Source organism: Manacus vitellinus, unplaced genomic scaffold (genome assembly GCF_001715985.3).
Source record: "Manacus vitellinus isolate BGI_N305 unplaced genomic scaffold, ASM171598v3 scaffold_5_pilon, whole genome shotgun sequence".
Taxonomy (NCBI): Eukaryota; Metazoa; Chordata; class Aves; order Passeriformes; family Pipridae; genus Manacus; species Manacus vitellinus.
The window spans coordinates 34,300,224-34,324,911 of NW_021940682.1; the positions used below are offsets into that span (position 1 = coordinate 34,300,224).

Genomic DNA, 24,688 nt, shown 5'->3' on the forward strand with positions numbered 1-24,688 from the left:
TGTGAGGGCTGTACTTGCAGTTTCAGCTGAATGGGGAATGTTTGCATTGTATTGCAACCACATGATGTTTCAGATAATATGGGTGCATGATAGTCACTGGATATTCACATTAGACATACAATTCAGATTATTTGGATTTAGATTATTTATCTTCTGAGAGCCTCTTCTAAGCATATGGAATACATCTCCTAAAAATACAAGCGTTCTGAAACATACCTTATTCCTGATCTAGAGCAGCCACTGTGGGTATGATCCACTGTTAGCAAACTAAAACCCTGTGTTTTTATGTTTTGGGTTTTGATTCAATTTTTTGTTGGTTTGGTGCCTTTTTTTTGATGCTACACAGAAAGGATGCAAGAAAACTGAAAGAAAACCACAGAAATGCTCTTATGGCACATATTTCACCACCAGATAGTATCATTACACAAATGAGTATTACTTAGCAGTAGAGTTGCACCAGCCTTTGAATTCCTGTACGAGAATGAACCCATATGTCATGCTGCTGTAAATGGAAAAATGTCTATGACACACTCTTTGGTTATGCCAGTGGTGTGTGTGCAGTCACACTGCTCAGCCAAACACACAGGTAACAGCACAGATTCATTCCTAATGGGCAAGAACAGTAACAGATCACTTCAGCTATATTTAACAAAAAAAGCATTGAAACTGTTTGTGGTACATGTAGCTTCATAAACATACAATATTATACTTCTTTTGGAGTTGACAAGTTTCAGCAGATCTTGAGAAATCAGGTAAGCTACAAACAGGTTCATGTTTAAGGCCCGGTTTAGAATGCACAGCTGCAACTGCAGGTAATGAATGTTCCTGCAGCAGAAATGCAGAAAGATACGTCCCAAGACTAAACAGAAATGAGAGAAAGCCATTTTGATAACTGAAGTTAAAGGGGAAATATATTGCTATGAAGTATTTTTAAGAAAAAGTTCTCTATTTTTACCTTGAAATATACATTTTTATTTCACAGTCTTTATAGCCACTTTCTTGGAAATGAAATGTCAATCAAGTAAACGGTTCACATTTTCAGAGCAAGCACTTACTGGGATGTGCTAAACCTGGCAATTTTGCTGTAATACTTTTCTGCTTCAGTCTACATAATAAATTACCCTGTGCCATACAGCTTTCATTCTCCTCTTTTCTTCAAACACAACTGATATTTTTATGTTGGATTTTAAAAAGTTCACATGATCAAAGATATTATCCTAAAAAAATTTTATCAGGTCACACAGGAACATGGAAATTGTGAAAACAGTAATGAAATTGTTGTCATCCTTGCAGAGTACCACCCTACTAAGTCAACAACCTCTCTGAAAATCGTTAAGAATGAAAGGACAAATTAAGTTCTTGGCCAAGCTAGAGCAATTCTGTTGACTATAAAAGGAACACATCCACCCTGTGAGATTACTTTTCTGTAAAAGCTGCCTCAGAAGGTTAATGGAAATTAAGCTGGCAATCTATTCTAGATTTTCAAAAGGGACAATTTATCCTTTATCACTGGGCAAAAATGAATTTTCCAAAGTAATAATGAATTTCTGTTTCATCCATGCTTTGAAGTTTTGATACCATTCTAAAAGCTTTCTTCTCCTTTGAATCTTTTCTTGTAAGCTCATTTTTTTTTCTTTCTCTAGAACAGCAGGAAGCTCATTCCAGTTTTTAATAAAGATAAATGGAGCCCCCATGGTTTTCAATAACTGTAATGGAGCACTGTGGTACATTGATGAATTTCCGCAATCACCCGGTGTCATTACATCTTCTATAACAGGCAGAGATCCATAGGAACAAGCTTCATAAATTCTGTAACATTCTGTATTTATTCCCACTGGGCACAATGTCAAATCACTTTGCAGCAAGGCATCTTGATAGTTTTTGAAACTTTCATTTGTTTCTTGAGGCTGCCACCTAGGAAAGTAAAGGGGGCTAAAATTAATATTTTTCCCACAGACACTGCAACGAAAAAATAAGTGATACGCTTTAATTTCAACTATGCATAAAGATGAAAATGCTGTCAATGTATGAATTTTATATTACACACACAATCAATGGGCTTTTACTTTTAGTCTTAACTGCTCTTAAGAGTCTTCTAAAAATTTATTGAAAATGTCACTGTTAAAAATAGACTGTAACCATGTTAGATGTCGTCCTTTTAGGAAATTATTAATACGTAGAAGTGTAAGAAACAAACTGAAATGCCATTTTAAATCTTCTGCATGACCTGGATGATGCATATGTCAATTTACTTCACAGCACAGTTCAGAAACAGACCAACAGGGAGACACTTGATGGACTTTTTAATGACTTTGTTTGGCCTCAAATACTTTACATGAGTAGAGGTTTGCTTTTCAAAAGTTAGGATGTAAAGCAATCCATGTAACCAGAATCCATCTCCTGAAGTGCCCCAGAATGTCTGTGAGATAAGAGTCTATGTCACAGATACAATCCATCTCCTGAGACTCTTCATCAGGGTAGCTGAGGTCTTCCTAAGCACTGCTGTGCCTGCTATCAAACATTTTATGTGTTGCTTTTCAAAATTAAGAAATACAATCAGAACCCTACTCTTGTCAGTCAAAAGATCTGTTCCACCTACTTGAAATAAAAAACAACCATGCTGTACAGATTAAATCCACTCTCTTATATGGAACACAACAAAATATGGTTGTCTTCTTTCTTCTGTTAAAGACATTAAACCACACAAAACACAAGACAAATATTTCTTCTCCCACCATAATCAAATATATTCAAGAAAAAACCCTGATGATCTTTGATGGTTGTATATGTAGGAGATTTTTCTATGCATTTAAAAATATACTTTATGTAAAATATAGCAACAGAAAGGCTGTTATGAAGACCTACACAAAGAGTGTCAGCAATGTTCTCTGATTTAATTATGACTGATTACCTTTATTTGTACTATTTTTTAATGCTCAAGAAAAGATTAGTAATAATGAACCAGGCAAGAAAATCTTAATATTTTCACGAAATAAATTAAAAGTCTTACTGTTCTCTGGCTGCAATCCAGCAAAGTTTGTCAAGCCCATCCTGCTTCAGAATTTCCATTAGGGTTTCTCTAGAAGAGTTCTTATAAACTGTCCCTAAGAAATTACATAGATATGATCTTGGATCATGTAGCATTGACCAGCTGGGTTCTATAACTGGAAAATTTCTGTAGCTGTAAAAACAATGTATAATTAGACAACTATATGTTTTATGTCAAAGAAAAATTTTGCACCATTTCATCTTTACTGCATCATATTTTAAGACTAAAAGCACCTGTTTGTTGCCAATCCACATATATAAACACAGACAGCAAACCACACACAAGCAAACCACTTTAAGTCCTGTCCTAAAAGTAGGTCTTTATTCTCTTTGCCCCCACCACTCTCTTCAGAGACTTTCCAAAATACTTATGTCTTTTTTCAAGATCAGAAATACTATGTGTGCATATTACAAAATGTCCTTAACATGCTTTTCCAAAGCAGCTGCTCTTGATGCAACCACAAGTTTTGACTGAAATGGCCAGGTTAATGGTAACTATGGTGTTTAAGCCTCAGCTACCTTAATCTCTGGGCATGCCTATCAACTGAAAATACCGCTGGTAACCTCTCAAAGCAAAATCTCACTTTGATCTGAGTGGACTTCAATAATCTAATCTTTTGGCTACTAAAAAGCTTGTTGTACATTATTTGATGGACGGTTCTTTCCTCATTCTTCTCCTGTGGGATGAATGTTAATTCACTTACTTTCTGAGAACCATTCTTTCCTTCATGACAAATATTTTTACAGCATTCTACATCTTCATTTTCTCTCTTCACTTGGAAAATCTGGCACGCGTTCACACCTTTAACCACATTTTTTACACTCCTTGGTGTGCAAGGGCTGCAAACCTCCATTTTGATACCATATTTATCTTTCTCCACCCAGCTGTGCACCTTAGTTTATTGTTGTAAATGTTGTTGCTTTCTGTTAACTGTCACCTTAATCTCTACATCTCAAAATTCAACTTCTTTTTGCTTAGGAACTTCCAATGCCAACAATTTTCTGACATCATCAAGAATCCAAATTTATCATATTTCAGAGACACTGTAAGCAAGTTCAAGCTATATATAAAAAACTCCATACAGTTTTCCAGATTGAGCCAACTGGATCAATACAGGAAATTGAATTCAAATTCAACACAAGATATGAAAATAATTCTGTGCTCCTTTCAGCTTATATTACTGTGATAAAGTAGCTAAACCACTATTAACTCTCTGTTAATAAGAAGTAAAAGTGCATCTAACTGAACCGAGCCTTTATTTACTCCACGCAAGTAGTTTGAGCAGATAAGTATAATAAAAATGTTTTTGTAAGCATGCAGTTAAGCCAGCTTATGCTGCTGTGATACTGGAGTATAACAACTCAAACCAGGAAGCACACAACTGCCTTTTAAGAGCCATAACAGGGGTTAAAAAAAGTACCACCAGAATCACCTTTCCATTTCTGAACAAGGAGTACCTGGAGCTTAATTACATAAGTATCTTTGAAATCCCCCGTGTCACTGGTACATATTACGTCAGCAGACATGATAAATCTCAAGAGCAAATCTTAAAGAAAAAATAAACAGAAAACATTCCAAGCTCCCTAAACGCTGCCATTCTTTTCCTATTATCATTTTTATTTCTAAATGCAATTTCAAAGGATCCCAATGTTTGATTTATAAAATGATTAATAGGATCACGTTCTACAATTTACTTACTATAACTGTTTTGGGCATCAGCAGTAAGTCATATTTTCTGTACCTCATGCACCACAATTGTTTCAATTGCAACCTCTGTCTACAGCACTTACGTAGCTACTCCCAAAGGCCACTGGAAAATATCTTCTTCATTTACGAACGCATAGTCATAGGTAATAAAGAGCAGATTCACAAATCCTCCGTTTCTTTTCAGGTATGGCTGAATCCATCCGTTGTTGCACTGCTCGTTTCCAAGCAGCACCACCGCCACGTGCCGGATTTTGTGGGTCTGAATTAGCGTTTGTGCGTAGTGCAGCCACTGGATGGCGGCCGCCACCTTCGCCTGTTCCCTCCCGTTCAGCACGAGCACGACATGCTCCGCTTCCACCGAGAAGTAGCCAGGAACTACAGATGGGCCGGTGAGGAAGCTGAGAAAACCAAAATGAGAACAGTAAACACCCGTAAAACAAATTATTGACCTTAATCCTCTAAACATCCTTACTACACAGTCTGTAATCCTGAGACTATTTTTTCATCAATAAAGCAGATGTAACATACTGCGAACTGTAACCACCTCTGTTAGTATCTACTGCTTAACACAGGACTAAGGTTGCCTTCATCTTTGTTGGGAAAAAGGAGATTTAGACTTAAATAAAGTATTTTGTCAATAAATCAGAACTAGTACTATACTCAAACCTAAAAACGTGTGTAAATCAATCACCTCTAAAAAAGTGGTGTACTTTGATGTTCACTAAAGGTCTTAATTCCAGTAATAACCAGTGACTGCTGTACTAGAACAAGAGAAAGGCCCTCCCAAAGACCTGGTGAGTATACTAAACCAGGTATCATTAAGACAGACAGTTAGCTGGTCTGGCATACTACTTTTCTCAGTAATTTTGGTTAAGTTTCTACTGAGTAGAATCAGTAACACAAGAGGTATTTATCTAAATGTAAACTTAGGTTTGCTGTATATGCTTGAAAGCACAAACATTCTAGGTAGAAAATGGCTTTTCTAGATCTTGCACAATGTATTTAACAGAGAAATTTCAGTCAGGTAGCAAAATCATAAAATCTTTAATAATTTTAATAAGTTTTCTAGGTCTGCTGCACTAGTTTTTCAGCTACCAGCAAAACTTAAGTTATAATGAGCATGAGTTTTAACTCATGAAGTGCTGAGACTGACAGCTAGCTTCAGTTCAAGTGTACCCAGAGAGGAAAGAAAAATTCACAACAAAAGCTGTTGTGTCCCAGTGAGGTTATCTGGAGTAGACTGACCTGAGACAAGCGTATTTTAAACCTGAGTTAAGCTGACATGCTGCTGGCTTGGTGGGAGTGGCATATTTTGGAGCCAAGATTCATGAAACTCGTGACTTGAAATCAAGACTTCTAATAGATTAAATGTAAGTCAGACCAAGACTTAAATCCAAAGTTTAACAGACGATCAGAACAGAATCACTGGGATTCCTAAGAGAGAATACCTTGAGCTTCAGAATGCCTAAAATAGCGACTAGGATATGTAGATGGTCCAGTGATCACCTTGCAAAAAGAGACATGGGGGAAAAAGTTTTATCTATGACACAGCAGCTTGAGAGCATCAACTTTACAGGAATGGCAGGATGTACAGGTCAGGAAGTACTGACTCGTGTGTAGAAAAATATGAAGTTTAAATGCATAAAATTACAGTGGGGAAAAAAGGTAACACTATGAAAGTCTCATAAATCCCATACTTTAATAATAAAAACACAGAGCTAGGATTGTACTATTAACTCCCAGTCAGAATACAATTGGGATTGGGAAACGTAAGGGAGATTACAAAAGCTGCAAAATTAAGGCAGTAGTACTAACAGCACTAACTACTCACATGAAGACTAGATCAAAGATGGTATGGGGAGATTACATTTTTTTTTTACTAAATAGATGACTTGCTTTCTACAAAGTCCTTGTTTTTCCTTACTAATCATTGAATCCGTACAAAAAGATGGTATTCTAGACTGGGTCTTCCAGACCCCATTCCAAAGGTGTTAGTCACACAGTCATTCTGTAACAGCGGTACGATTAAATTTAGCACTTGCAGCACGGGAGATCATACCAAATACTGTAGAGATACTCCATATGCAATAAAGGAATTACATAAAGATGAAAAAATCAGGATAAGAACTTGGAAAGGAGCAGTACAAATCACAAGAAGCTTTCAAGGAGTATGCAGACTGTTCCCAAACACTCTATAAGAAGCCCAAGCACTTTAATCCAAAAAGTAAACAACACATACTTCCCAAAACCCATATGAATTTATCGAAAACTAAGGAAGATTCCTACATGTAAACTCATTCCCTTCAGAAAGAAATACAAGTTTAAACATAATAAGTATTATATCAAACAGAGAATTTGGACCTAGATGGCATTTACTTGAGAGTTCTGAAGGAACATGAAATTGCAGAACTGCTGGCAAAGGTGTGCAGTGTAATTATGAAGAGACACTATGCTTAATAAGGGGTCTACCCATCAACACAAAACTCCCATTAACAGAAACAACTTGAGAGGACCCTGGAGGAGACCAGTCAGCATGAATTCCCTCTCTGGAAGAGTCTGTAACGAATAGTAAGATCCCTGCATCTTATCAAAAGGTAAGATCACTGACCACATACATGGATAATAAGCACTGCTGGAAATTAATTATCCTGTTTTACTAATCTGATGAAGATCTACAAGTGTGTCAGTAAGAACACAGATAAAGAGGATCCAGTAGATGTACTGCATTTGGATTTTCAAAAAGCTTCACCAAAAGGTTTTCTTAAAACTGAATTGCCACAAGGTATCCCTGGTGGAATCCTTCAACAGATAAAAACCTTTGCTGGTTGATTTTTTTGACCAATAGGCTTTCATTCTGGCATGAATCCAGATGGTTGCAATTTGTGTACAGAGGGTAGGAGAATGGTGAGTAATTGCAGAACAACTGGGGTTAACAGGGACTGAGGCAAGGCAGCATTGAATGTTTATAAAATAGAGGGTGTTAATCAGGGGAACAGAAATTTAGGAATGCTTTTACTTAATAATAAGAGATAAGTAGTTTGGCACTCCCTGCCCTACAACATCTTCTTAGATGACAGGAGAGAAGGATGTGAATTGCTCTAGGCCAAATAAAGTGCTAAATCCTGCTCTCCTGCCTCTTGTATGAACATGCCAACATGTCATGTGGATTAAAATCCACAGCTATGTAGTTCCTTCTCCACTCATGTTTTTTAATAAACATCCCTGCATTTCATGGAGAAGCTGATACTTTCTGTATTCTTTGGTGAAAGCTTGAAGCCAGCAAAATCTATATTAAATACGTTTATTCTCCATCATAAATATACAAAATTCATGCAACTATCTTCAAGTGATATTTCGGCATTTTTGTGTCTTTAGAGTTGATATGCTTTGAAAACATTTATTAGACCTCTATTTTTTAACAATCATTAGACTTACCACAAAAAACTGCAGAGCAGCACATATTCTCCAAATAGGTCACCTCAGCTAGTTCCCTCTAGCCTCATCTAGTAATCAAATGGAGATAATTTACCTCAGCCAGGTAGTAAAGTCAACATTCTAGAAAATCTTATAACCAGCAGCCAAAATCATGTACTAATTCTTTTTCACAACAAAAATGCAAAATAGTATTTCCAATTTGAGCAAAAAGTAGAACTTCAGCTATTTCATTTCAGAAGCCTAGTTGTTAAACTAACAGTGATATTTGCATACTTTCTATACTTTGAACTACAAGTTCCTACTAGCCTTTCAAAAGTTAAGTTTTGTTATGTTGGTACCAAACTTAAGCTTTGTATTTTATAGGATCTAGCATCCAAGCTGAAATTAAAACAAGGACTCTATTATCCCTGGTCCATCTAAACACAACAAGAAGATATTTAAATGCAAGTATAGAACTTTTTCTTTGAGGCATGCATACCCTAAGGAATCATGTGAGGTTATCAATCATTTGAAACAGGCATACCAGAAGTAAAATAATCATAATCAGTCAAGTGACAGACTCATTAAGTGCAGCAAATTATTTTCATGTTATAAACATGGTTTGAAAAGCTTGAAAGAAATTCGCATGTGAATACCAAGAAGATAACCTATCTGGCAGAATGTGATGGATTTCTGTAGATTTAAATTCTGGACTTCTGAGATTTTAATTCTAGGAACAACAAAGTCTCTTCCACCAAGACAGCACTACAGGCACCGGTCCTTATTCAAAGAAAGCATTGTATTCTTTCTCTAAATTTGTGAATGGAAAGCTCTCTTGCTCTGTCAAGGAGACTACCAAGATGCAGTAGCATCGTTCACAGTTGATCTCTAATATTGTAGGATCATCTTTTATTTGCAGACAAAGAATACAGCTATTTTTTTTAAGAGTACCCAATTTCATCAATTTCCTTAGATATAAGACAGACTCTTTAATAATTGCTATGTATAAATCAAGCCTATATATCTTTCTAGAAAACAGTTTTAATCTCTTATGAATGTGATGCAGGCATTACTGAAAATATTCTATGGCCTGTATCGTGTTCAACATTAGATACATCAATAAAGAATTCAAAATGATAAAAAACTTTTGTGATCACTTAAAAACCCCTTTCAATTCACCAGCATATATTTACTTCAAACACTACCCACAAATTTCAACTAGAACCACATCTTATTGTGCAAGAAAAAAACACTCTTCTGAAACAAGATATTTTTCAGAAGTTACACTCACTTAAGTGTGTATTTTATGTATTAAGAGAAAAATTTTTAAAAGGTGAGTCCAGGTGCAAGTGACTTAATGTTGCAGGAGATCTACTATTGCAGACTGGCTAACCGGCCAAGTAGATAAAAAATCCTTCACTGTATCTTTACAGAAAGCCTTACAATGGTATTAAATAGGACTTCTGAGAAAAGAATATATGATTCACTGAATAATATAAAACATTTGACATCAGTCTTAAAACATGCATGATCACAGCTTAAGCACCATTTTTTAAAGCAAACAGTGCTTTAAGTGTAATCTTCCTTTACGTATAAAATTTTGTCTTGCAAGTCAAGTAGCTAAACAGATGCTAGTCCTCACAGATTGCCTTTGTTATAAACAGAAACAAAGTTTTGATGCAATCCTATTTATGACCAAGACCCTTTTCCCTGAATACAGGGAAACCAAACAGCAGGAGACCTCCTCTTGCCTCAAAATTCCACACTTGTTGTCATCGACTATGAGCCCCCAAACCCCAGTTCTTAAGACTTTTCTGAGGATTTTATGTCCCCCCCCCCCGGTGCCACTGAGGTCTCTTGGCTGCCCTTCCTCTCAGCATTGGTAAGTCTTTCTCTATTTTTTTCAAATAACACAAACCTTCATAAAACAGATGAAATTGCTCCCTGGTTTTCTATTTTGTAACAGTGACTTGTTTAGGCTAGGATTAGCTGTGTTTATCAAGTATGTGTTTCCATGAATAAACGAGAAGCTGTGTACATTTTACACAGTTATCAAAACACGAAAAAATTAAAAAGCACTTGCAGCTGATACTGAAATAACTACAACTTTGAGACAGGCAAAATAATCCACCTGTGCATCTTATAATGTACTTTAACTTTCCAATGCATTATTTGTTAAAGTTTACACAATTGAAATCAGCATCATGAACAACACCTGAAATATGTTTTTCCTGCTTTTTGGCTTCCTTCTCTCCACTGTGCAGTCACATCAGCTGGCTCAAGGTGCCCTCCAAAAATATGCTGCCAAAGGTAAAGACCTACACAAAAGAAGACATGATGGAGAATTTGAATGCACAGATCATGCATACTCTAAACTCCTAGCAAATAAAATAACTTCTAGGAAACGAAAAAGCATCACAATGTAAGAACTCGGGAAAGAAATGTCAGAGCTTCTTATATAATGGGAACACTGCTTCTCAAAGTCTGTATGACTTTGAATTAGTTCAGATTAATTTTTCCCGTATTGGGGCACTTTAAGATATTCTCTGGCTGACAAAATATCAGTAGATGAAGATATACCACTACTTCTGTTAGCATCTCTTTCCAGCACACATACCACCTAAAAATGAGCAAATTTTAATCAGCATTTTAAGGACAAGCATACTTCTCTTAAGCTTTTGTGAAACACACCATTTTTTTTGTGATGGAATGTGCCATTGGCTAATTTACCAATGTGTTCTACAATGCTACATGCAAGTTTACCTGAAGCTGGAAATTTGGCATTTTCAAAAAGCTAAAATACGAAAAATGTTATGTCGTCGGTAGTAGTTAAAGAGCTTGAGAAGACTTTGGCTCCCAGTTTATGTAGAGTAAAATCAGTGTCTTCTACAACAGAAGAATTTCCAAGCTCATCACTGGCCGTAGTACTGCAGTACAGAAAATGGTTTATTTCTCACTGTATGATGCTTTATTTCAAGAAGTGTAAATGTGACAAAAATATATAGTCTCGTTTAACCAAATAAGAGGCCTGTTCTTGTGTTGTACTGTAAACCAGACTGGATTAAAAAAGTAACTGTGTCTCTCTGCTATTTGAGACATTTTCTTTGCCAGATGCAAAAAACAGCCTTGAAAAGAACTGATAGAAAGAAACTAAAGTGTAACTACTCTTACATTGGTACAAATTTGAATAACAGCTACAACTTCCTTAACAGTCTTCATGTACAAATATACATACTATTTAATCATATACATAAATTTTAGTCATTAAAAAGCAGGGGAAAATGCTATATCAGAAAGTTTATGTGATTAGTAGACACTGGTTACATTTGCTTACCAATTGCTGCTTTTCCCCAAATCTGTACTCTAAGACTGGTCTGTTCTAGGCGAGATCTTGCATATTTTATCATCTTAAGATTAGCTTCATATCTCTGCTGAGAAGCAGCCAGCTCGTTCTTCTCGTCCTCTTCCCATGGATTCCATTCGTTTCCCAAGGCAACATGATTTGTGAAACCTAAAAGCGTAATTTACGTAAAACGGTCAGATTCACGGGTTTAAAAAACTGAAGAATTTTCTGGAATCCATAATTTCAAGCATCACCTGACAACCCTCCCACGGCCCCGGGCCAGGCACACCACCGCCCACCGCTTCCTCCTCCTCTACTGCCGGGCCGCGACCCTGCCCTCCCGCGGCACTGGGAAATGGCCCGCGGCCTGCGCAGGCCCTCGGGGAGCGTGGCTCCGGCGGCCGCCCTGCTCTCCTCCAGGAGCTCTCTCCGGTCCCCGCCCGCCGCCCCGGCCGGCCAGGCCGGACCGGGCGCCGCCCGAAGCGGCCCTGCTCACCCGCTGGCCGCGGCGGTCCCGGTGCGGCGAGGGGGTCCGAGCGGCGCGGCAGGAACACGGTGTAGGCCGCGTAGAGGAGAAGAGCCCGTACGCGAGGATCAGGGCGGCAAGAGCCGCCGGCGAGCGCCCCGCATCCCGCCTGGCGCGGGGACGGCCCCGGCGGGGCGCCGGGAGGCGGCGGCGGGAGGAGCCTCCGCCCGCCGGCCTGGGCTGCGTCCCCTGCCGAGGGGGGTCAGAGCCGCCGATGCCATGGCCTGCCCGGCAACACCGGCGCTGCCGGCACGGCGGTGTGATAAGGTGTAACCAGGTTGTAAATGGATAGGTGAACAGCACGGTCAAGACATGGGAATATTGTATAATGGGGAGAGCTGTGGACCGGTCAAACTGAGTCGTGTTCCATAGTAAGAGAAAGTTGAAGCTCTTTTTAGGCTATCCACGAGTCTTTTCTAAGGGTAGGTGTTACAGCTTCTGCAAAGCCTCTGCCAGCCTATTTGCAAACACCATGATCCTAATGGTAGCCAAAAGTACAGTGACCTTTATCTACCCGAAGGGGGGGGGGGAGAGAGAAAGTGTGTGAGAGTGAGGGAGGGGGAGAGGGAGAGTAGAACAGTATACATGATAATGCGCTGCACAAACCTGCAGCCTGTTCTGGACCTAAGTGGGTTTTTTCTTGGTCTGTTTTTTACCTTATCTACACTGAAGTTTATTGTTCTGACCCTGACCTAAAATTCATACAATGGGCATCTGCTTATTCTCAACTAAAATGTGACACAGGCTTCTGAAATAGGCTTACAGTCAGCCTACTGCCAAATCCTTAATTTAATTTAATTACTTATACACTCACTGAATTAGAAGTCCAGCCTGATGACCTACAGTGACAGGCAGTGACACGTTCAACTAGATCAGGTTGCTCAAAGCCCCATCCAACCTGGCCTCGATCATTTCCAAGAACAGGACACCCACAATTTCTCTGGGCAACTTGTTCCAGTGTCTTACCATATTAATCATAAAAAATGTCCTCCTTATGTCCAATGTTTTCCAGTTTGAAGCTATTGCCCTGTGTCATGTCACTCGCCCTGGTAAAAGGTTTTTCTCCATCTTTCTTTTAAGCCTTTATATATTGAAACCCTACCCATCAAAACTGTGTATATAATGCATATGACTCTTGTCAATACTACTGGTAATCTGTTGCAGAGTTGCAGGTCAATATACTTGTTCCTGTTAGGTGTGATGACCTCTTTGCTTTGGTTATAGTAATTTATAATTTTATGCAAAAAGTGCACCACATAAATGCTTTCAAAATGAAGACCGAGCTTCTCTCCTGCCTTTCTAGCTTAGTGCATCTGTGTGAATGCACAGTGAAGTGGTAGTCACAAACCTCAGAAAGATCAGCAACATGATGTCTGTAGTGGTCAATACTAAAATAAACTATTTTCAGCTTTGAGTGCAGTCTGTTTTCTAGACTGTATCAGTAACTGAGTTGCTAAAATTCCTAGAAAATCTTTGTACAAATACTTTATTTAAAACAGAATATGACAATGAAAGTATGATAAACATAGAACCAAAGGGAAAGAAGACAGTAATAAAAATTAATTAAAAAGGGCAAAGAAGAATGTAAAATGTTAAATCTTTGGGAACACAGATGTCCTATTGCACAGCTTCACTGCTTTGGATAATGATTAGAATGTTCTCTCTTCTCCCCACACAGATGCAGTTAATTTCTTATAAAAATTACAAAAGACACTTGAAAAGAAAAAGTCAAGAAGGATTAATCTGAGAACAGTTTGCATTACTGACCATTCAAAAAATAGTGTCTTGAAAGTCTGCATTGGAATGTGTGCATTTCAATAAGAAATGAGAAAGTGAATGTGATTTGGAATAGTAGTGATCATTGCTTTTTTGATCAGATCTTTCACAATAGTGATGATACTTAGTAGTCTTATTTGTAGCAGCGAAGAAAGGTATACCAGCCAAAGTGAGGTAAACAGGCACCTCGAGTACTGTGTCCAGTTCTGGGCCCCTCAGTTTAGGAAGGATATTGAGCTTGTCCAAAGAAGGGCAATGAGGCTGGTGAAGGGACAGGAGCACAAGTCCTATGAGGAGAGGCTGAGGGAGCTGTAGGTGTTTAGCCTGGAGAAGGCTCAGGGGAGACGTCATCACTCTCTACAACTACCTGAAAGGAGGTTGTAGCCAGATGGGTATCAGTTTCTTCTCCCAGGCAACCAGCAGTAGGACGAGAGGGCAGGGTCCTACTGGGAAGATTTAGGTTAGACATTAGGAAGAAGTTCTTTAACGAAAGAGTGATTGGGCATTGAAATGGGCTGCCCAGGGAGGTGGTGGAGTCACTGTCCTTGGAGGTGTTTAAGAAGAAACTGGATGTGGCACTTACTACCATGGTGTAGTTGACAAGGTGGTGTTGGGTCAAAGGTTGGACTCGATAATCTCAGAGGTCTTTTCCTACCTAGTTGATTCTGTGATCCTGTGATTCCGTAATATCAATCAAAGTCTTAGAACAACTGTAGTAGATGGCAATGTTTGATCATTTGGAAAGAAATCCAAATACAAAAGTGAAAACGTGTGAGAAGGAAGAGCATATACTTCCTGAGCATAGCACCTTAATCTTACATTTTCTACCCTTATTAATTCATTGTACATTTTGCAAGTTGCATCAGCTCATTTCATGAGCAAAAGAGGATGAGAAAAGCTATACGTAATGTAAAAAAGTGTATTCATTTTATAAAATTTTGTATTCTTTTCCAGCCAGTTCAGGACAAACTCAAATAAATGGTTTTCTTAGAATGCAAACTCAAATCACACAGAAACTTGTGGGAATTAAGAATATAATGTTAAGAACGCACTAAGAATGTGTGGGGAAGGGGGTGTGGAGGGGGGTGTGGGCTTAACAAAATGCCTACATGAATTAAGATCTTAGAGTAGAAGGTTTATCTAGGGATTATGGGAGTAAAATTTATAGGAACATTAAACTGAAAGAACCACCTTAACCATGGTATCCCCTGAAATCATGAAAAACTGTGTAGCAGATACCAAATTTAGGAAATGCCTGTATTGCATGCATAGTGTCTGCAGTGGCCTGCAAAAGCCTAGCAAGTACTACTTCCCAGCACTCTATAAGAAACTTCCAGTATGTGGCAGTAGGCCAAAAGCCAAGTGTTATGTCACAAGAAAGGAGAAGAGATCAAGAGCATCAGTGGTCTTGGTCCTCTGTGCAAACAAGATCTTTATATCTCTAGATGATTTTAAGAAGAACATGTCCTACAGTGTCAAAGAGGGTGAAATGTCCAACAGCAGCAACTACTGAGACTTGGAAAAATCCCGAACCCAGATCTGATATATCAGGAGGCTTAGATTCTTTCTTAGCTCTTAGATAGCTTGCTGTATGATCTTCTGGCAGATTATCTTGTCTCATGGGACTCCAACTGACTCCTTGTAAAATGTACATAGCTGAGCTTCTGGGAGTGTTAGGAATCCTACTTGATATAAAATAGTTGAAGTTTTCTTCAAATGAAAGGTACTCAATAAAGACAGGAAGAGTTATAACCAAAAAGGAGAATCTAATTAATAACAAGAACTCTGAGAAATAAACAGTTAAACTTTACAAGTTCTTTACAGTATAAGGCATCATAAATTTGGAGACACAGGGGAAGGATGTATCATCAGGTTCAATAACTGTTTGGAGATAGGAAAAAAAATTTAAAAAGCACAGAAATGTCAAGTATATTCAAAAAATGTCTATGCTGTTCAAGAGTTCATTAAGTTCAAATTAAGACTGAGTGCAGCTGCAAGCCTAAATCAAAATACATTCTACTGTACATCAGGTAATTTGAGTAAGCACCTGTGAAAGTTTTTTTCTCTGTGAAAAGTATTTTTTTCAGTACATATTATGATAAAACCAGTATCTCCTGATACTTGTTTTTACTCCTTTTGACTGCCTTCAATAAATTATACTTTGGTCTCTGTTACTCACAACACAATTCTGCAGCATTACTTGTCTTATTTGGTTTCTACTCATTGACTGTTGGGTTAGAATTGACAGATGTCACTGGCAAGCTCTAAAAAGCTGTATTGACCAACATGTGACATAGGCAGACCTGAGCAAGGTTTTAGAGCAGCAGTTATACATCTAACCAAAATATGTAATGAAGACAGTTGTTGCCAGAATCCCAGCAGAAAGATGTTGAGGTTCAGCTGCTGCTCTGTTGAGCCTGTTTTCATTAAGCATTTGCAGGGTTTTCTACTGCCATCTGCAGATTGTTGTAGGCAGCTGCTGTTACAATTTTTCTATAAAAGTCTGAATCTTCTCTTAAGGCTGCACCATACAAGGCTGAATGGAAGTGAGAAGTCTGCAGAAGGCAATTAAAGATATGAAGCCAAAGAGGTCTCTCTGCTGGCCACAGATCACAGTGACCATTCTTATGCTTTGGCAGAGGTTCTGCTCTGGATAAGTCTCTTGTGATGAGAGAGGTAGCAGTCTCTGGTGTTCATTACTGCTTGTTTAATAGAAATACTCCATTCTGCTTGCTCTGGTTTGTATGTGTACACCCTGACATCATCCTTCAGGCAGAAGGCTCAGGTTAACTTCACTTTTACCTGAAACTAGTTACAGTGGCTGAACAGTCACCTCAATAATGGAGTATTGCTTGAGGCAGCGACGGCAGCAGATGGTAAGGAACTTCTGATAGTGGGGAAAAATTAAGGGCAGTGAGCTCTTATTTTTTGGTACACCTGGATAAATAAGAGGGTGTCCACCTGTGGCCTACTAACTTCTTCGTTTAGGTGAGGACAGTCTCTTCCTGAGAAAATAATGCACTGCAGAAGCATCAGAATAAAGTGATTTTTCAGCCTTATGAAATGACAAAACCAACTGCCATACTTAGTTCTATGTCACTCTCACATTCAAGACGTAGCAATGTGAAGGTGTTTTTAGATAACAAAGGGTTATCTTCCCATGTGGCATGTGTTACATTTAGAGTGTCTCCAGGTTTAAGTTTGTTTAGACAAGTAGTATATTCTAGTCTAGTCTAGTCTAGTCTAGTCTAGTCTAGTCTAATCTATTCCATTCCATTTCATTCCATTCCGTCAAAGCATAAGCCTTTCAGAACAGTGTCTCTTCCTGAGACATAGAAAGAAAGGACTCAAAGCTGTTGTTTCCTAGGCTGTTTCATGTCTTACACATTTTTTAATATCTGTGTCAGGACTAGGTTAGACCTTTCCAACAACTCAAATAGGTTTGATATAAGCCATGCCTAACCAACCATACCAAACTATGCCTAACCATACTCCCTCTTGTTCCCTGAACTGTCACATCTCCAGCATTTTGTTAAGTTGGTATATAATAAAGGAAGGCTGTAAAGTCAGTTCCCTGCTCTTTTAAAATGTCTTTGGATGTTCCCACCCAGATGAAAGCTTTATGGCTCATTTGCTATTTCAATAGGCTAAATACACCCTCTTACAAATCATTGTTTTCACAGTCTCTTACGATCTTAAGTACAAATCTAAGACAGATGTGTTTAATATATTTATAAACCTGACACTATTACATTGGCCTTTTGCATAAATCTTCAATGTTCTCATGGTTTAAGTGACTGCATTGTGGACAGATGGGATTATAATATCTCCTCACCTCATTCTTACTTTGAGTAACATAAAGACATATTTGTATGTCACTCTCATCTAACAGATTCAAAGGGAAAGAATTTCTTCTTACTTACTCTACTAGGTTTTATACTAGTGGGAATTTTGGCCATATTTTGAAATAAAATCATATTAGCATATTACATTGCAGTGTGAGTCATCTGAGTTTTTCTGTCACATGGCTTACATAGGGAGGAAGGGGTCATTTAAAGTCTACAGTGTTAATTGAGGTGGTTGCAGTACCATTTAAAAATCACTTGAAACTGCAATTTTTGTGGGTGGTGGTTGTTTGTTGGTTTTGGTTTTTGTTTTTAATCTGTAATGATAAAACAGAAGAAAATACTCTGAGAGTAACAAAAAGAAACTTCTTTTCTTCCTTGAGAGTCCACTCCTCCACACACTAGTCGGGCTAGCTACCAAGAAGAGTTACTGTCACAACTGTGTTTGGGTTTCATGTTAGTGGTCAGCCTCAAGGTGGTTTGAGTGAATCTAGTTTACTTCCTCCTGTCTGTCTTAAGAAGACACACAAAATCAGTTAGTTACTGCTTCTTAGCTGAGAAGCAGCTACTTTTAGTGAGAGAAAGATCAGTTTTTGAAATACTGGCGCATCTTTTTTGTGTGACAGCATTGCTGTCAGTTATTTATACCAGAATTACCTAAGGAAATGCAGCTGTGCCCTTCTTCTTATGTATGCAATCTAAATCAAACCCTTTGTGTCTAATTTATCTTCCTAATTTTTGAATTTTTTTTTCCTACTAGATATGGAAATAATGGAAGCCCTAGGCTTTCTGAATATATCCCAGTAGGAAATGAGTTGAAAGGACTGAAAAAGAAGCTAATCATGAAAGCTCTAACAAGTATTTTTAGAAACCACCTTTTTAGTTTTGATCATCTGATTTTTCCTCTTCAGCTCTTTCACCACACTAAAAGGTTTTATTTATATGGCAAATTCTCTTAGAATCCTCAGATAGATAGTAAACAGAAGACTATTAAAACTGGTTTTTAGCTTCAGAACTCCTACAGTTCTGAAACTTTGAATACAGATCTGTCATGAAATTAATTTGCTCCTTTTTTAGAGATTCATGTGATTCTCTCTTTATTGGCCATTTATATGACCTACCATCTACTGTTGCTTCTAAAGTGGCTTATATGGCCTTCAAGGCATCTGGCTGTGTGCTGGGCTGAGAAATTGTGTGAATTGTACTTTGAAAGCCTACTTTCAGCAGTGTAATTTATTGTTTGTTAGGATGGAATTTCAAGATATGTTATCTTTGCTTATCATCCTTTCAGATGTACTCTGCCACAAGGGAAAAAATAAAGTGACTCTGGCATTTATATTCTGAATGGCATCTATTTATTCAATCTCACAGTTCCCTAATGATTAAATAAATTATGGGGGAAGTGAAACTATTTAAATCAGAACAATTAATTATTATTAATTAATTATTAGTGCTTGTTCCCTTATTTTCCAGTTAATTTTAGAGCAGCTTCTGTTTTCAAGATAGCAATTCCTCACAAAATCTCGTGCAACTAATAAAAAATCTTTTGAACATTTTCATTATGATTAATGGTTTGGTTTTATCAGTATTCAATAAGATACAGTTTTTCTCTCTGTGGAGAGATTTTCATTTCAAATACAGTGTTGCATGAACACTCCTCATATATGTTTTAACAGTAAAATGAATAGAGATGGCTTTATTTCTAATTTTTGTCCATTTGAAATAACTGAAGGAATACAGATGATTAAATTTGTAATGTTTGGTGATAGTAGGTACAACTTGATGTTTTTGAACATAAAATCCTTTTCTGCAATATTCTGTATAAGACAGGAATCCACCTGGTAATAAGACAGAAACAGAGAAAAAAGGAGAAAAAAGAGAGAGATATTTTTCTTAAAGTTACGTCATGTTTAGTCTTTTGAATTACTGTAATGTGTGTTAAACTGCAAATTCTTATCTTTGGCTCTGCTGTGTTTTACATGATGTCTGTACAAAGATATAATAGGATTAGCTTGTTTGTTGTATGCATTATAATTTACTTCATTTAAGGTAGAGAATACCTCATCTGCACAATTGCACAGCAGTATGGCAGATGAATTTCAGTGCCAACAAGGGCAGTTAATGCCTTTGGTTTGAAAAAAGAAAGAATCTCTCTAACTAGGCATGCAAAATGATTGTTTCTGAAGAAGTTATTTTGATACCTGGAGAAAAGATCTGGAGTTACTGCAGCTAACATTCTAAAACCATCAGAGAATGTCAAAAAGACCTCACGTTAGAGATCGCTAGGGAAGAAGTAGAAAAGCAAACATCATTGTGCCACTGAATAAATGAATGGTTTTATTTTCTAGTATTGGGAGGAAAGATAGAGACTTAATTACTTTTGATAAGTTTCTTAATCAGATACTGAAGGTCCACCACAGGCATTCACTTCCCTTTTATAATAGTTTTACAGCGAACTCCCCAAAATAATTATCTTACTGCTTATTTATTTATTCTACTTAAAATTAGTATTTATTGTGTCTTGATACTATTCCAAGCAGATTGCAAAAGTAATTATAACGTAGTTAACAGGATTTAAAACTTAACTTTCCAGCATCTCCCTTATACCACATGTCCTGCCCTTACGCTGATGGCATCTATGTTAACATATGACCTCTAATTCCAAATTTAGTCCACAGATATAAAATTTTGGGAACACCTGTCTTGCAGTAAGGTCAATATGCCCAAAGGCAAGACTGCCTATATATGGATCAGATGAAAGATCCACCTTGTCAAGTGTCCTACCACTGATAAAACTACCAGTTGAGACATGGTGAGACCCCACAGTGGATAAGACTCTATCAAGTTGTCTGCACCCCTCAACAGACCATTCCAAAGATGAGCAGTATGCAGTTTTACTGCTTCCTGAACACAGAACCAAATGAGTTCTTCCCAAATTCAGCCTCAGCCCAGACTGCCTGCAAATTATAAAACTTCCAGCGGGAGTGGTCTTTCGTGGAAGGCAGGGACTTTCATGGAAGGACCCTGTGTCACTGGACTATATGATGTTGTCGCATACCAGACAGGTAGCCAGTGCATTGAGTATCATATACAGATATGGGGCTAGTAAGGAAAACCTAGAAGTGCTGGAGAGCATGTTCTCAAATCCCCTCTCAATTGTCACCAGGTCATGATGTACCCTGCAACATAAAATAGACAGCAGCAGTTAATTTGGCTCTGAGGCCATGTGTGGAGCTGGCTGTCCTTCACAGCAGTGTGGTTGTAGCCTCATGATCCAAGGTGAACAAAACTCATTAACCTTTCAGCATAAAATACCCACTTGCGATCTGTGTCTAACTTAGCAGTGCAGAGTTTACAGCTTTTCCTGTACATCAGACATGTGAACCCTTTGGGCAACAAGCTTTGGAAGCTGTGGGCTGGTTTAAGTGTTAAACCCACCACCTTTCATTTTATTTGGAATACAAGTGGCAGCTGGCCAAGCTGACAGGGCACAGGGGCCAAGGACTTGCTGCAGAAAGCATCTGTTAACATATGACAAATCAGACAAAGTCTTTGCTAATGAAAGCTACACACAAATTTCAAATAATTTTTCTGATTATAAGGAGACTCTCTGTGGAGATATTCCAGCAACAAGAATATAAAAGCTTCTAAATTGCTTCTTTTTCTTTGCTCACATTCTTAATAAACTGTAGAAGCACTACCATAGCCTATTGGGTGGATGTTATGATCAGGTTGTTAAAATTATTAGAGAGATGCCTCTGCCCAAATTAAGGTACAAACAGAACCATATGCTGAAGCCAATAGTAAGGATTTTTATTTAACTGTAAATGTTAGCTAGAGGGTGCTGCCCAGGCACATCAGTACATCCGGGGCCCCAGCTTGCTGTGAGAAGCATTTTCTTCTTGCCTCTTGGACACTGCACAGAGCCTGGCTTGCAGCAGCCTCACGGGGATGACTGCCAGCCAGTGGCTTCTGTCAACTCTGTCTGGCCTTCAGCTTGCTCCATGCACCTGGTGCATCCCAATGTGCTTAGCAGAAAAAAGGAATTTTTTTGGATACAAAGCTCTGGTACCTGGTCTCTTGTTCAGCACCCAGGCCTGCCTTTCCAGCAGGCAAGGTGTCCAGTGAAGATGTTTTTCTAGATTTCTCCTTCTGCTTTCTGTGGCCTTCCTCTTTGTGTCCTACCTTTCTTTCATACAGACATATGCCAAGAAGTTCCTTCCCTTAGTTTCCCTTAGTTTCTACACCTTCAAGAGCTGACAGTTATATCTCTACCTCTGTGCACACACAGGGATATATAGGAAGCCATGGGTGAAACCAGGAAAGGTCTAGGACAGCAACATGTTCTGAGGGATGGCCATGCTGAGGTATATAAGGGAGTGATCTATGGTAGTAGAGCACTCTTCCTCTGCTTTGGAAGTTGTGTAGGAAATTCAGTGAGAAAATTCTCTATTGGGATAGAGAAAGATGTCAACTGCCCAGTATGAGCTCATTCCTACTCTAGCTCATATAACACAATTCTGCATGCTCCATCTGAATGTTTTTACTCCCTTGTAACCAGCTGCTAAGATGACAGTGATACTTTTCTGCTTAAAAGATAATAGAAGAACCCAGGAATTGACACTTTTAAAACTGAAACTGTAAGAAAAAGCACCAAGGTTGCAAATTCAGATTCTTTATAACTAAGAAATACCAGAACTGAAGAAAAATTCTCTACAACCTCATGGACATGCATTATACTGTGCCTTTATCTTCTCTTTGTGCATCATTTTCTCATAGTACCTTTATGAGACTGACTGAGGTGACAGGATATATTCTAAGGATTAACTAGGATTGTGCAGTGAAGGAGACTGCTATTTATTGTCTCTGCCTTCTACACTACAGCAACAAAATGGTCTGTACAGATCATAAGAAGGGATTTCAAAATGGGAAAGGTTGATCTCTGAGTTAAATCTTTGAACATTGCCTCAAACTGTGTTTGGACACTGAGTTCCTGCAGTGCTCTACTGCAGGAATAATTTGAAATAAGTTTTCATCTAGAAGTGGTAATTAACTTTGTGATATCCATTTCTGAGTTTCCATGTGAAATGCTCGAGTTTGATTTGTGGGAATACTGAGCTTTCAGAGCCATGACTGATGTTGGTAGGAGCTATGCTTTATATATGTGAAGTGCTCAGAAGTGCAATGTATTTTGAAAGATCAGGTACAAACCTTTCAAATTGTGCATCCACAGTTAAGAGATGCTTTCAAATTTAATCTCATATTGGTGCTCTTTTCCTAAAATACCCAAAATTCCACTTCTCCAACTTGAACTGTCCTGTTGTACAGATTAATGTTGGTGCCACACTCTAACAATACAGGCAAAGAAATTCCAGGAAAACAGAATATTTTGGAAGCATATAAGATTTTGAATAATGTACTGTAAACAAGATGTGGGTCCCCCAGTCAGTGATGAAATGAAGCAATAGTGTCCTAGATCCTAAGTTCGGAGCTAATAGTTTCCTCTGACTTCCAGTGTAACATGGGTCAGCTCCTTTCTGAATTAGTTTTTGTTTAGCTACAGCATCTCTTTTTAAAAGTTAGAAAAACTCAATTTAAATATTTGTAGTATGAACAAACTATCATTATTTTGTTAAATTATTGAAGTGATTAATTTTCATGCATGTAATTTCTATTTCTGAATGTCTCTGCTTTCAACTTCCAGGCACTCGATCTAGTTATGTTCGTGTTTTTGAGACTGAAGAGCCCTCAACTATCAAATTTCTATTCCCCCTAGAGGTAATTAGAAGCTATGATCAAGGCACCCTTTAGCCTTTTTGTTAAGATAAACAGACTGGACTTCAGTGTTCCACTAAGGCAGGTTCCTCAATTCTTTGATCTTTCTCCTGGTTCATCTCTGAACCAGAGGGACCCAATTTATTCCTTCTTGAGTTGTGGGTGCTAGGACTGTGAAAAGCATCTCAGAGGAAGATTTGCTAGTGCCAGATTGTGTAACCTTTCTAACAATTTTTTGTATTATTCTGCTCATTTATCCCAGGATTGGCTTTTTGTTTTGCTGTTATACCCTTTGCATACTGCGCTAGGAGCAGATCTCCAGCTGATTGACATGATGCCCCAATCATTTCAGTTACTGTTCCCAACATAGTGCCTCATTATGTCTGTAATTCCCGAATATTGTTGAATTACAATTATCTGCACATGTCATTTGCTTGCAGAAGCTTATCAGCTCATTTCTTTCAATGCACCCTCTTCATGAATCACATGCACACTTTAATCAGTAAGGATTCTCTCCTTTCTTCCAGAGCATTAATAAAAATGTAAAGGCCAAGAACTGACCTCAGCATGGCCTTAAGAATACATGTCCTTAATGAGACCTTGCTGTTTACAAATGCATTTTGAGATCTGTCAACAGCTTTTAAAAGTTCATTTTCTGTGTACCACATTGCTTTTTTTTAATTATCAAAATGTTGTATAGTGTCAAGTTTAAAGGATTCTGACTTTTCCTTATAACCTCTATTCCCTTTCTCAGTCACTGAATGAGAGCTCATTAGTCATGCATGGGATGAAGTAGGCATCTGATGGGAAAAAAGGATGTGATCTTGTAGTTAGTATATCACAATGTATGGAAGTAAGACAGGTGATTAGAGATGCTCAAGCCACCATAAATGCCACATATCTAACTTTTTGTATGCTGGATTTTAGGTCCGAATTTTTCCTGATATGAAGGACTTCTCTGTGTCTGGGTGAGAGACAGAGAGTTTGATATAGCTTTAAATATTAGAATACCACTCACTCATTCAAATGTAAATGTATAAAATAAATTGTATGAACTGCATTCCCTAAATGCATATTCCTTGCTGCTCACTAGAGAGAGACTGTATAACCAACTCAGATGTAAATGCTGATGTGACATAGCCAACGTTAGATAAGATGAATCCCAAACAAAGCATGTGGAATTCCATCATGATTCTTGCTTTTCCATCCTGATAATGAAGTCTATAAACAAATTCATTTTTATGGAAACTAAG

At 38.0% G+C, this 24,688-nt stretch overlaps 1 protein-coding gene across 1 annotated transcript; it reads right to left on the reverse strand.

The window, feature by feature from the left end:
- Positions 1 to 1,337: 1,337 nt before the first annotated feature.
- RXYLT1 (ribitol xylosyltransferase 1) lies at positions 1,338 to 12,143 on the reverse strand. The gene is given in 9 exon segments (XM_029963596.1): positions 1,338 to 1,914; positions 3,011 to 3,181; positions 4,840 to 5,154; positions 10,386 to 10,488; positions 11,505 to 11,683; positions 12,011 to 12,049; positions 12,051 to 12,087; positions 12,090 to 12,119; positions 12,122 to 12,143. Coding segments are annotated over 9 exon segments (1,314 nt in total). The 3' UTR covers positions 1,338 to 1,496.
- Positions 12,144 to 24,688: the final 12,545 nt, after the last annotated feature.